This window comes from Lemur catta, chromosome 6 (genome assembly GCF_020740605.2).
Source record: "Lemur catta isolate mLemCat1 chromosome 6, mLemCat1.pri, whole genome shotgun sequence".
Taxonomy (NCBI): Eukaryota; Metazoa; Chordata; class Mammalia; order Primates; family Lemuridae; genus Lemur; species Lemur catta.
Window position 1 is genome coordinate 6,582,644 of NC_059133.1, and position 14,417 is coordinate 6,597,060.

Sequence of the window (14,417 nt, forward strand, 5' to 3'; positions counted from 1 at the left end):
GCTGGCTGTTTCCAAGGCCCAGTCTTTGGCTCCCACCCCTTCTGACTCAACAACCCAATTCTCCCCCAGCACCCTGTCCCAGCAGACATGCATCCTCCCAAACACTCTGGTCCTGCCCCTCCTCGGTCCCCATGGCCTGCATCCTGGTCGCTGCTCACTCTCCAGGGTCTCTCCCACCATTTCTAAGCAACGGATCCCCTCTGTCAGAACTCATCTCTTCTGCCCCAAACTCCATGGCACCTGATTCTTCCTCTGTCACACTGGAGATGATAGATCATTTTGTGTCCATGGAATTACCTACACAAAGGTGCCCTCTCTGCTGCCCCATGCCTGTTCAGGAGCAGGGACGCTTCTTTCTCTCCATCATCGCAAGCACCCACCCCGGGACCTCATCCACACTGACAATTCAACACAAGCTGCTCGGTTACTGGCCACACTTTGGGGAGGAGGGGAAGGGCAGATGCCAGAACTCACCCTGGCGAGGTCCAGGTCTGCCTGCTTCCGGTGTCTCCAGAAGGTGACTGAGGAGCGCGAGTGCAGCCGGATCACGGGCTCCCCGTGGACCAGCAGCTTCACAAAGACGCTCAGGACAATCACACCGTTTACCAGCCATAAGAGAAGAGTTGGCACCATCCAGTCAAACCAGCCCCCAGAACCTAGAGGGGCGTGTCACAGCTGAGCTTGCCAGGAAGGGCCTCGTGAGGCGGCCAGGCACCGATTGACCCCAGCCTTATGACATCAGAGAAACTTCTACCTCATTTTCAAAAGAAAAGGCAGATAATTCTATAACCTAAATAGGAATCCTATAGCCCTTGTCATTATAGAGCTGAGTGCCACAAAAATCTCTGTTAGCCAGAAAGGATTAGGACATTGGTTTTGCAACTCAGGTAAAAAAACACCACATCCTCCTTCAAATAGGTACCACCCTCTACCCTAGCTCCCACCCAGGGTATTTATAGCAGTGTGGGTTCCTGATTTGTTTTGCTTACTCTAACTGAACTTGGGTTTGCCTTGCTACTTCCAAAATGCAACTTATGCCAGTCCCTATCAGAAGCAAGCAGGTGGGAGCTCATTATCAAAGCCCTCTGGCACCTGGCAGACAAGCCAAGCAGTTTGTACACAGGACCCTCCTCCTGCCACAGCAGTACACCCATGCCCAGACGGCACAAGGGGCTCTCCACCTACCTGACTCGAATGACAGTACACTGCGGCCAGAGCCTGAGTATGCGTGCTGGTCGGAGTCGTGGGACCCTCCCCATTGCAGCAAGGAAGTCAGGGGGTTAAAGGAGAGGCACAGGAAGGTGAGGACACACAGCAGAATTCGAGAGCGGTCCACCATGCCCAGCGCTACGGGAGGAGAGTCCGGCTCATCTTTGACCTTCAAAATAATGCCTCAAGGTTGGAATGAATACCATGTGGGTTTTTACAGCACTTTACATATATGCATCAGGAAACAGATTGCAAGATGTAAATTCAAGACCATTTAGTAAGGTAGGAATAAAGCTAGGTGGCAAGTAAGAAGCCTACAATTCACAAACGGCTGCTCAAACATTAGAACATTTGCCCTCTTGCTGACTGAGAAAAGTACATGTTCCAAAGAACAAACGTATAAGAGATTTCCTTTTAAAGTAGAGCTTTATCACAAAAGAGAACACACTGTTGCTGTATAATTCCAGAAAAGGCGAAACAAATCTAAAGTGACAGGAAGCTGATGAATCAGTAGTTGTCTGAGGCTGGAGAGGGGTGTGTGAACTACCTGCAAAGGTGTACGAAGGCACTTTTTGGGGTGATGGAAATGTTCCACATCTTGATTATAGTGATAGTTACCTAGCAGCGTACATTATGTTAAAACTCCTGGTACTGTACATTTAAAATAGGTGTATTTTACTGCATTTAAATTATACCTCAATAAAGTTGATTAAATACTGTACTTCAGTGTGGATATAAAGGATTTTTCTTGATCTAAAATTGTAACATTGTCTGCTCCCACCCCTACCCCCCATTTTACAGAAGGAGGAAGGGAGAGAGGGAAGAAGGCTGGAGCTGGATTCTCCCTGAAGCCCCAATGTGTACATACCATATGACTCCTTTTCAATATTTTAAAACTATTTGAAAATTTTTCCTGATGACTCAGAAGCCTAGCTAATTCAATTGATATGTCAAACGGCCTGTTGTTACTAAACAGAATCATATTCATAAAATATTTCAAAAATAGAGCTTCCTTAGCAAAATTAAGTATATGATGCAATAAATGCTTAGCGGAAAACAAACACTAGAAGGAAACTTTGTGCTTTCAGAGTCAGAAACTGCCAATGTCAAAATACAGTATAGAACCCAGTGGTCTCATAGGTTCCTGGGAAGATCATTAGGCTCAGAGCCTCTTTTAACCAATTCCATTAAACTACAATTGCCAGGGGCTTTCTTAAACAATTAAAGGTCCTTAGTTGAAATGTTATCTGTTGGACTGCAAATTGTAATCATTTTCCAAAAGAGGACCCAGAGGCAGCCTCATCCTAAGCCCACGGATTAGCCTTAGGCCTCCCCGGGTGGTCTGACCAGGACCATCACAGGCGGAGGGAAGTAATGAGCCACCTCCAGCAACTCCCAGAATGCACAGACAGCTGCTACGTGTCCCAGTTCTGGATCTGGCACCCATTCCTCTCTGACGGGGCCTTTCAGCAAGGACCAGCTAAACCCAAGGGACAGTTTCCACCCCTTCCCCCCAACCCCAGTCAGTTTTCTTTCTTTACTCTCCAGGACCTGGCTAATTTCACAGAATTCCTATTCCTCTCCAGCCTAGGTCCTCTGAACACCTGGCCTGGGACACTATTTGTGGCCTTCCCCCTACTTCCTTAGGGGAAACAGAGATTTCAGGGAGCTCATACCTTTGCATCATCCAGCAGAGGGCTTCCTGGCTCAGAGTCAATGGAGTATGGGGAGAAGCCAGCCTGGGACCCTGAGTCAGAGGCTGGAGGAGACATCAGAAGGACATTCTGATTAAAATCCTCGATCTTCAGGTCCACCTCACTGTCCACCAGACTGCCTAGGTCGATGCCTTTCAGGAGCTCTGCAAAGAAAACCCTACCTGGTAAAGATGATCTCCTTTTATAAAGCTTCACCTGGGCAGGGGCTGGGCTGGGCTGGGCAAGGCCTCATGCTGTTGCCCAGCACGTCGTGCTCTAAGAACCCTTCTCTGAGTGAGCACACTTACTGTTTTTCTGATTTGCCAGCTTCAGCACCATGTTCTCCTGGCGCAGTTTATGATTGACTTGCTGCAGGTATTTGATGTAGTCAATGGCTTTCCTCAGAACGCCAGACTTGTGCATCTGGGAAGATGAGTGAAAGCACAGAGAGACCAGTGTAGGCTGTACGGTGAAGACAGCAGAGCCCTAGACTCGTGGGTTGACAGCACGGCTCTGGGGTAGGAGATGCGGAGTTCAGATGCTGGTGCCCCCACTGATGCTGTGCTACCCCAGGACAAGTTACTCCATACCTCTGGACTTTACTCTTCTCCTTCTCAACATGGGGATAAGGACAATATGTGAATCACAGGCTTGCAGTGAAGAGTAAACAAGGTAATAAGTATAAACAGCTTAGCACCGAGCCCAGCACATAGCTGACAATAAATAAATATTAGTTATTATTCCTACATCTTTTTTTTTATTCAGCATATTGCAGGGGTACGAATGTTTAGGTTACATATATTGCCTTTGCCCCACCCGAGTCAGAGCTTCAAGCGTGTCTATCCCTCACCCTACTTCTGATAATAATCCTAAACAAACTTTAAGGAAAACAAGCGATGAAAAACCAGAGCACTGTTGGACAGTTATCTTAAGTAAAGGCATATATTTTTACTTAACATATATACCTTTTAGATTTGTAAGCAACAAATAATGAAACTTTTTTTCAAAACAGGGCTAAAGTGAACAGATAATAGGTAAAAAAACACAAAAAATCTACTTGCCAGAAGATACATTTATTGAAACACCAGAAACATTTGGAAAATCAATTTCATCTATTTGCTGTTGGTTAAAGATCCAATCTCCACTTTTTCCCTCTTCCCTAAAAGGTAAAAATATTGCTGGCCACTCTAAACACAGCTAAAGACATGCCAGCAATGCCATCAGCTGACTCCAAGGCACACAACAGGCCTCGACCTGGCCACTGATGAGTGGCAGGCATCTCTCTCTGCCTCTGAGCCTGGGGTCCCCCATCACTGCAGAGCACAGTGGAAGGAATTAAAGGTCCCAGTGGGCCACTGCCTTATCAACTCTCAGCAGTCCCCTTATGTTGATTAATATTTTATAATCTTGACAAACACCAAATTCTTTATAAGAAAGCACCTCTAACTCATTCTTGTATTCACTCAGCTTGGGCTTGGGACTTACATAAATTCTCCAGGCAAAGACAGGTAGAGGGGAGATGGCAGGGCATGAAATACCATTTTGCTTGGCACCCACCTTGGCATCTGTCCCCATGACCAGGTCTTTCAATTCAATGATTTTGTCATTGATGGAGGAACGATATCGTTTCTCAATGATATTGTGTGTTGTCCGCCTTTCTCCTTCTTTGGGGGGCTCAAGCTGCTTAACTCCTCCAGGTACCTGCTTAATGGGTACTTTCTCTTGCCCCATCATCACAGGCATTGTGGTCAGAATAGTCCCGTTGCTGCCCACCAGGGTCTAGAAGAGGCACAGGCATGGAGAGGAATTATTCCTTCATTAGTCTGCATAAAGCAACCTCACAACACGAACCTGCTAGCCCCTGGCATGTGGCATCAGCTGGCAATGCTTCATGAGGTCCGAGACTCTTCATAGGTTAAGTCAGGCTCCAAGAAGCCTCATGAGCCACAGGACCTCAGTCACCTCCCTTTCAGAATCACTGTCAATAAATTACACTACAAAAGGATTAACATGGCTAAATATGTTTTAACCTTTGATCTCGGTATGCCAGAGACAAGTCCTCAGTTCTGCTTTGCTGTCAAACTATTAACCACCTCTGAATTCATACACAGTGAACCACACTTGGTTGGCACCAGAGAAAACTTTCTCCTGGTATATGACATATTTTTTCCCTCCCAAATGACAATTAAACAAATTACTGCATTTCTTTATACAATTTGGGCATCAGAAAGCTCAAGGGCAGAACTGACACTCTCAATCAGAGCCATTTGATTAAATAAATAGGCCAACCACAGAGGTTTCCCCCTTTTATTCCTCATCTCTGCTTTTCCCTCTTCTTGTTTCTATTTTTTCTAATTTTAGTTTTATTTTCTTCAATAAATGGCCTCAATATTTAAATGGCCAATAATAAATACAAAAGTCATTAGTCATCAATAAATAATTCACACATAACAAAAACCACAAATCTTAAATTTAAAGCTTGCCAAATTTTATATATGTATACGATATGTGTAACCACTCAGACCGAGAGAGTGCCAATTGCCACCTCTACCAGGTCAGGACGTGCCCCCGTGTCATCACTGCTCTGATTTCTTTCACCAGAGCCTAGTTTGGCCTCTTTTTGAACTTCAAATGAATGGGATCATTAGCACGGACTCTTTAGTTACAGCCTTCTTTTTCTCAATGCACTGTTTTTGAGGGTCAGCCATTTTGTTTCATGTATCAATAGCCCTTTTCTTGTTTCTGATTTGATTTTGAGACAGGGTTTCGCTCTGTCTCCCAGACTGCAGTGATGGAGTGGCATCATCCTAGCTCATGGCAACCTCAAACTCCTGGGCTCAAGTGATCCTCCCACCTTAGCCTCCCAAAGTTTTAGGATTACAGGTGTGAGCCACCAGACCCAGCCAATAGTTCTTTTTTTTTTTTAATTGCTGGGCACAATTTCATTGTATGAATTTATTTATCACAACTTGTTTATCTATTCCCCTATGGATGGGCATTTGGGTTGTTTCCATTTCTTGGCTTTTATGAATAAAGCCAGTGCTTCCAAATTTTAATCACCATTTACTTTATCAGACTCTCTGGCCACTGGATGCTCAAAGTGGCTGAGAACCTATAAGTGAATGATGGGATCCCTTCCCCGTCCCTTACCTTGGAGCCCCTCCCTGCCTGGTGGCCCTAGGGTCCTTCAGAAGCCAAACCTCCATTAACAGGACCTCAGAGGTGGATGGTCTATCTGGAGATGTTGGCAAGGAACTGGGGTTCCTCTGTAGTTCTTTTCTACCCGCTTGAGGCCCCAGTACTCCCAACTAACAACCACTGGTAGTATTTCTTCAAGGGAAAAAAACTAAGAGGGGTTATATTCACAATGTGACTGACACATTCTATAGAGCTTCTGATACCTACTCAGCATATAGAGACTTTAACATCTCTGAAGCCTAATACCTCCAAGAATGAAGGTGGAGGGAGGAGGGCAGGGGAGAAGGCAGCTCTTACTGGTACTTGAAGGGCGGCCGTCTGGATAGGGGTGGTGAGGGCAGTGAGGGCGGGGTTTTGGACTGCAGCCATGACAGGGCTGCCATCTGTTTTCAGCGTGGTCAAAACAAGGGAATCCGTCTTAATGATCTGAGGCTGGACCAGAACCTGGATGAAGAAGGAAGAAAAGGAAAAGGAAGGTATCGTTATTTTTCTATTTTTCATTTGTTTCTCACTGCCATAGACTCTCTAAGAATGAATGAGAAAATAAATAATTTTTATGAAATTGAGAATCAAAAATATGAAATCTCAGAAGATACTTCAAAGGCCGGCTATTTTGTACAGCCTGAATACTGGGTTCGGGGGAAGAAGGAAGGGCTAGTTAAAGAGGCTCCCGAGTTTTACGGCTGAAAGGTTTCTAGGAGGGCAGTGCCAGGGGCCCAGCAGGAGCAGAGCAGGGATGGGTGGGGCAGATGGAGGAGGGGAGAGAGGTCTGACTTTGACAGACTCAGGACAGCCAGAAACACGGCCGAGAAGCAAAAATAATAACTCTTAGATTTGTTTTAAAGATAAATTACTTTGTTAGTAACAAAATATGGTCCACTAGATACATGACATAAAGACATTTTTCTGATTATAAAAATTATACATGTACCCTCTGAAAAGTAATACAATGTTCAGCATCTACAGCAAAAAATACCGAAAACAGAAAACTATAAAGAAGAAAATCATCTGGGAGATACCAATTTGGTGCATTTCTTTCCAGTTTTACACCCACTACGTGTGTAAATGAGTGACTACGCCAGGCTTTACCGAGTGCCTGTGAGTGTCAGTGTCTATCTGCGGATGTGGGCTCAGCCAGGTCTCTATATGCTGCTCACAGGTACATCCTGGGGCCCTACAGGCTGCTTGCTCTGTGTCTACCCTTGCTGGTCCTTCTCAGTACGTAGACCACATCTTCAGCCAAGGACCAGTCGACAGCCCCAACTGGTACATCCTTGAATCCCTTCCAGCCACCTACCGGGACCTGCTGCACCTGGGGCGCGGCAACTGTCTGCACCGTGGCTGGGGCAAGGGTCTGCAGTGTGCCATTGGCCGTTTGTGTCAGCACCCGCTGGGCCTGTACCGTCTGTACCTGCTGCTGGATGGTGACCGGCTGTACCTGGGAGGATGTCACCAGGCTTTGGACTTGAGGCTGAAGGACTTGGTTAGAAGAGGAGAAAGAAGTCACATGGATGAAGAATGCATTCTGTCACTGTAGCTGCAGCAATAACCTGAGGATGGAGTATCTCTTAATGATTCCAACTCCCCACCTGCTGCTGGAGAAGATGTGCACAGCCATTTACAAGCTGGTTCAGATAACAAGAACATCCCATAAGGGCTGCATCAATTTCTGAGAGAACGAGTACAAATTGTTTTATTACGCTGGGCGATGGGGTGGAGGGAAGGGAAGCTAATGGGCAAATGACTGCATCCAGCAAGGGAGTTAACAGATGTGGAGAATCAACAACTCCCTGGGGCTTCATTTCCTCCCATCTTTCCTAGATGGAAAGTGTACTTTGGGATGACTGTCTCAGCTTTTTGCCTTTACACCCACCCCACTCCCCCAAATTCTTGATCTCCCTCGAAGAACTGTTAGATTCTTTAAAATTCAGAGCAATACTAATACCACCCAGGGCTCCCCACAGTCAGAGGGAAATCTGATGAAAAGGCACTGGGATACAGCACATCACGGAAAGAACAAGCCACCTTCATTCACTCATTCACTCAACACATACTGAGACTGTGAGGCCTGCTACTCAGAGATGCAGCACCTGTATTAAAAGTCATGTTCATCTCCATAGGTGTTTGCTGGATGAATGGTCCTCAACCTATGGGTGCTGAGATCTGACTACTGCCTAGGCAAGTTTCAAGCCTAATTTTATTCAAGCCTCCACCACTAGACACTAGGATGGCCCTGTGTCTACTATGCTTGTTGGATTTTTTGACCAAGTATCTTTGAAGCAGGCACAATAGATATTAAGGTATTTGAAGAAGCAGAATGTGAAATGTTCCTGCACCAGTTCTTACTGCCAGTTTCCAGAAACTAATTCAGACAGGACCATATTGATATATCTGTCATCCTCAAAGAGGACAGAAAGATTTACTGTCTGCAAACGGGCCCATAAACTTTGGAACCAACCAGTCACTACCATATGTGCCTTCTGAATCACCTTGAAAGCTGGTAGCTGCATTCTGGTATATTAAAGGCTGCTGGATGATCCTTGTCTGCGGAGCGGTGCTGAATGTCGGGGTGATCATTACTGTCTGTTGTTGCAGCTGAGCTTGAGGTTGAGGCTGGGGCTGGGGGCGGGGCTGAAGGATAGGAGTTGCCCTCGGTGGGGTGGGAACTGAGGTGGCAGGGACCTTGACTTGCAGGGCTGGAGCCTGGGGGGAAGCAGCTGAGGGAGAGAACGAAGGTAATGGGACCTGGCTGAATGACCGCTGCATCGAGGGGTCCACGGCTCCACCGCTGCTGCCTCTGCCATTGCTGCTGCCACTGCTGCCACCACCACTACTGCCAGGAAAGGAGCTACACAGCTGCTCTGAAAACAAGTCAGGGAACTCTCCCACTTGATTACTGACAAACTGCAGCATCTCTGTGAACAAAAGAAAAGAAATTTTGTTGCCATCCAAAATATTAACTTTCAAACTTGCTTAAGAAACTGAGGCATGAAAATCCAATGGCTTTCCTAAATCCACAGCAGAAATAGGTCAGGAAACCCTTACCTCCTTCTTATGTGGGCCAAATCGGCTGACCAAGGCCCCGAGACAACAGGAAGGACTTCATGTGTTTGATGTCCTCTTCTTTCCTCACCCCACCTCCAGGCCCTTTCTACCCATTTTCCTAATTGCTTTTATCAATCATAATAGGAACTACCTCTGTCCAAGGTGGGTATTGCTTTGTGCAGGGTATTGTGGGTCCTCTTTTACAGGTGGAGGCACTGAGGCAGTAGGCGTAGTCACTGTCCTAAGGCTTTAGAGTGCAACAAAGTGTGAGGCCAGCTCCAGGCTCAGCACTGCCAGACCCTAACTCTCTCTCTAACCCCTTTCCTCACCACAGGCAGGCTCTGGACCTCCTCTCCAAGCTTAGCAAAGCCTTGGCACTGCTGTTGCCCTCAGAAGCACTCACGGATGACAAAGTTGATGGCCTCTAAATCATGGATCTTTAGGGGTAGAAAGGATGGAAAGATCATATATGAAGTCCAGAACAGGGAAATAACTTGACCAAGGTCACATAGCTTGCCAGGGCACAGCCAGGATTAAAGCCAGCTCTCTGCCTCCCAGCTGTGTGTTCTTCTATTGCACCACAGTGCATGTGCCAGGAGGTCAAGGCACAGCAACCCAGCCCTGCCCTGGGCTGCATGCTTTACAGGGCCCGCTCTGGCCCTCCTCTGGTTGTGTACCTTCCCTCTGCGCAAGGAGTCCATGGGGCCAAGGGGATGTGTCCACCTGGAGACATCCCTTTCCAGATCATGTTCTAAGCACCTGAGACCCTGAAATTCTCAGTGTTTAGAAGCAAGTCTGCTTCCAGGGCCTCTTCCTTGGTCCATCCTCCCAAAGGCTTATCAAAACCCAACTTAATCTACAACTAGCAGGTCATCCCTCATGAGTCCTTCCTCTTCATATGGTTGGTCCCTATTAGGAGTCAGGGGCCTCAGCTCTGTCCCAGATATTTTCAAACATACAGTTCTCTATGTTGTCCACTTTCCTTCCCCTTTCCTCTCTCCAGACAGTCCCAAGAAGCTATTACTTGTTCTTTAACTCTGGTCCCTCCTTTCCAAACCCTCAAGGCCATATGATGCTCTGGTGTGGACACCAAAACAACAAAACCATCACCACCACCACCACCAAAAAGGCACTATCTCCATCTATTCCCCCAAAACCTTCATCAGCATGTCCTTCCCAGGTCTCTGATACTGTGTGCATATGTGTGTGTGAGAGTGAGGGGGTCTGGGGTATGAAGAGGAGTACGTCTGGTAAGCAGAAAGCTGCTGGGGGTTTCTAGTGTGGCTTCCATATGTGATAATCAGAGCTTAGCATTTCAATTTCGCCACCTTAAAGTGTTCAGTCAGTTAAACCTGCTGGGCAAAATAGTACCTCATCTGACAAAATTCCCACATAGTGGTACTACTATTTACCAACACCTTGACACTGGCTCTGTCCTCACTCAGCCATTGTATGCAGGAGGGAGAACTGGGCAGACTGCCACAGACACTGCAACTTGCACCAACCAGTTCCAACTCCCCGTACATGGTTAAACTAAGAAATGTCCTCAAACTCAGCACAAGATTTAAAGAAAACACAATTTAGTGCTGACACATTCCAAGCACAAGATTATAAAATACTTTGAGAAAATGATTAAGAGAAACCTAATAATTTGTTCAGCCTTCCAGAATTCCCATAAAATCCCAACTCTCTGGGAAATTAACAGAGGCCTACTTTGTGAGCCAGAAGAGTATCACTCATTGGCTGCCTGTTTTCATCCATGGAAAACCAAGGACAGAAGGCCAGGGCGGCCTGGTAGATGGAAACAGGATTTGTGCCACTAGGGCCTGCACGTGAGTCTTAGGAGGCCCACCTAACACATTGACTGACACACTAGAAAAAAAATATTTTCTTTGGGGCCACAGTGTTTAATTACGAAAATAGAATAAAAACTTCGAAAACAAAATAAGCCTTTCTAATTTAATGAAAAATTTGTTATTTTTATTATTTTTTGTACATGTGTCATATGCAACTTGAAAAACAGTTCTCTTGGCTCCCAAGGTGAAGAGACGTGTGAGTTACATATGCTTCACAAGGCCCCCAGGCTCAAAACTGGTGTGAGTTAAATGCAACTCACACGGCAGTTAATGTGCTTATTAGCTGTGTGAGTGTGGGCAAGTTACTTCCGTCTATGCCTTGGTTTCTGCACTACAAAAGGCTGCTTTGAGAATATACACTGGGTCTCCTTGCTCTGAGGATTAATAAGATAATTTATGCAAAGTGCTTGGTGAAGGGCAGACCCTTATGCAGGTCCCTCTTAGTGGCACTTTCAGAGCATCCACTACACAGGCATGTGGGTCTGCTGATCTCATCTCACCGAGTGCTCTCAAAACCCTGTTGCGGGGAAGAGGTGGCTAGTGTGGTGAAGTAAGCTGCAAAGGTCACAAAGCTTAGTTCACAAAGCAGGTTAAGAGTGCGTAGGCAGATGGAATGCAACTGCTTAAATTAAAAAAAAAAAAAAAAAACGTTTCAACCCACACACAAAAAGCTCCAGTGGAGCCATCTCCAGTCAGCCAGGCAGCCGGGTGCTGGGCTAAGTGGCACAGAGGGGCCATTAAGACAAGCATTTGCAGGAAGGAGTGACAGGAAGAGGCTCTCGGAGCCCCTCCTCCAGTAGGGCACGCAGGGCCTCCCTGGGCCCCCATCTGTTCTGCAGTGCCAGGGAAGAGGAAGCCTGGAGAAGCAGGGAGCGTTATGATCCGTAATTCTCAGCTACCCGCCACCCACCCCCACCGTGGGAGGGAGGCTTGGGAGAAGGCACAGGTTTTATGGAGCTTTGAAAATGAAGTTCCAGTTCCTGCTGCAGCCTGCAGAGCCCAGGGCCAGAGACAGGCCTCCCAGGAGCTGGGCTGGCACACTCAAGCTCATCTTGCTTCCCTGCTCTTATTTCAGCTGCTGCTTAAATTTAGGGCTAAACTGCTTAACAAAGCAGGTGGGGCCCCAAGAAATGACATCTGGGTTCTGGTCTCTAAAAGCAAGTAACCAAAATTAGAGGCTCCAGTTGTCATCCTTGCATTGCAAGCAGCCCCATGCTTGGGATCATCTAAAGGGATCCCAAGTTCACATGCACTTTATGGTGCTTATGGCCTAGAGGTAACATAAATCACAGCCTAGCTCAGCCTTGCAGCATCTTCTTGAGAGCAAGTTAACCTGAAATATGATTAGATTAATTCTGGTCTGGAATAAAGACTCTAAAGCTCCCAAATGGGGTACCAATTTCTCCAAACTTCACAATAAGTAAGCCTTTAATAGATATTTGTTACGTAGCCTCATTAGGTGCCTAGTTTAAAAAGGTCATTTATATATATATATTTTTTTTTTCTGAGACACAGTCTTGCTCTGTTGCCTGGGCTAGAGTGCTGTGGCATCAGCCTATCTCACAACCTCAAACTCCTGGGCTCAAGCCATTCTCTTGCCTCAGCCTCCCGAGTAGCTGGGACTAAAGGCATGCACCACCATGCCCCACTAATTTTTTCTATTTTTAGTAGAGATGGGGTCTCGCTCTTGCTCAGGCTGGTCTCAAACTCCTGAGCTCAAGCCATCCTCCCACTTTGGCCTCCCAGATTGCTAGGATTACAGGCCTGAGCCACCTCGCCCAGCCTGTTTATTCTTATGTTTTGTATTTATTATGCACCTTGTGTTAGACAATCTTTTAAAACATTTTTTTTTTTTTTGAGACAGAGTCTCACTCTGTTGCCCAGGCTAGAGTGCTGTGGCATCAGCCTAGCTCACAGCAACCTCAAACTCCTGGGCTCAAGCAATCCTACTGCCCTGCCTCCCAAATAGCTGGGACTACAGGCATGCGCCACTATGCCCAGCTAATTTTTTGTATATATTTTAGTTGTTTGGCTAATTTCTTTCTATTGTTAGTAGAGACGGGGTCTCACTCTTGCTCAGGCTGGTCTCGAACTCCTGAGCTCGAACGATCCACCCGGCTTGGCCTCCCATAAACATTTTTTTAAAAAATCATAAAATTAGGCCGGGCAAGGTAGCTCATGCCTGTAATCCTAGCACCCTGGGAAGGCCGAGGCCAGGAGGATCACTTGAGGCCACAAGTTTGGGACCAGCGTGAGCAAGCGCAACACCCTGTCTCTACAAAAAAAAATTAGAAAAATAGAAAAATTAGCCAGGCATGGTGGTACGTGCCTGTAGTCCCAGCTACTCAGGAGGCTGAGGCAGAAGGATCCCCTGAGCCCAGGAGTTTGAGGTTGCAGTGAGCTATGATGACATCACTGCACTTTAGCCGGGACAACAGAGTGAGACTCTGTCTCAAAAAAAAAAAAAAAAAAAAAAAAAGCCCCATAAAAGTAATAGACTCACCATAGAAAAATTTAGAAAATAGTTAAATGAAAAGAACAAAAATAAAAATTATCCAGCAATTCCACTACTGAGACATCCATTATCAATGTTGTGTGTGCTTCCAGACTTCTTCCTATACTAGGCTTGCCTACACACACAAGCATGCACATGTGTGCAAATGGTTTTACAAAGATGGCATCACACTGAACATGCTACTTTGTACCCTGTTCCCTTTGCTTAATAAAACATGAGAAGCACTCAGTGTCAACCATTATGGACATAACATCCTCCTATCAAAGAATCTCACAGTACTGTATTATATGACATTGTATTGTACTGGAGTCTAGAATTTGTTTAACCACTCAGTGATGATAGATAGTTGCTTTCAATTTTTCAGCATAAACTCTTACAAAAATCTTTTCCACTTATCTCTTTTCTTAGGATGAATTTCTAGAAGTTAGATGGCTGGGTCAAGGGACAGGTATATGTGCTTTAGAACGGTTTCAACAATCTATGCTCCCACTAGCGTTTCCCCACATCCATTTCTGTCAATCTGATAATGGAAAAAAACGACATGGAATTGTTATGTCTTGCATGACTGAGTGCTAAATGAGGCTGAAAATCTCTTTTTTAAATCCCAATTTTACTGACCATTTGTAATACTTTCCCTACTTTGTTATTTCTCTTTTAATTTGTTCAGGAAAAAAACGAATGACATAGTGATCAAGAGTCACCATATCCTAGCCTTGTAACCTGGGGCAAGTTTTACCTTGCTGAGCTGAGGTTTTCTCACCTGTAAAATGTAGCTAACAATTACAGCTAACTCAGGTGCTGTTGAGGTAACTCATGTGACATCTATAGTGTGGTGCCTAGCACTTAGTATTAGCTAGTACGTGTTATTCGTGTTGGTTTTTTTTTTGACACCTTTGCTTT

General features: G+C 45.8%; 1 protein-coding gene across 1 annotated transcript in view; it reads right to left on the reverse strand.

Moving 5' to 3' along the window:
* Positions 1–14,417, reverse strand: part of SREBF2 (sterol regulatory element binding transcription factor 2) — a 61,316-nt gene that overhangs the window by 23,849 nt on the left and 23,050 nt on the right. Inside the window, exons 2-9 of the mRNA XM_045554795.1 lie at positions 8,591–9,016; positions 7,399–7,580; positions 6,399–6,545; positions 4,461–4,682; positions 3,212–3,326; positions 2,886–3,067; positions 1,186–1,378; positions 475–656 (exon numbers count right to left, since the gene is read on the reverse strand). Of these exons, the coding sequence (XP_045410751.1) occupies positions 475–656; positions 1,186–1,378; positions 2,886–3,067; positions 3,212–3,326; positions 4,461–4,682; positions 6,399–6,545; positions 7,399–7,580; positions 8,591–9,016 (1,649 nt within the window). The remainder of the gene's footprint in view (positions 1–474; positions 657–1,185; positions 1,379–2,885; positions 3,068–3,211; positions 3,327–4,460; positions 4,683–6,398; positions 6,546–7,398; positions 7,581–8,590; positions 9,017–14,417) is intronic.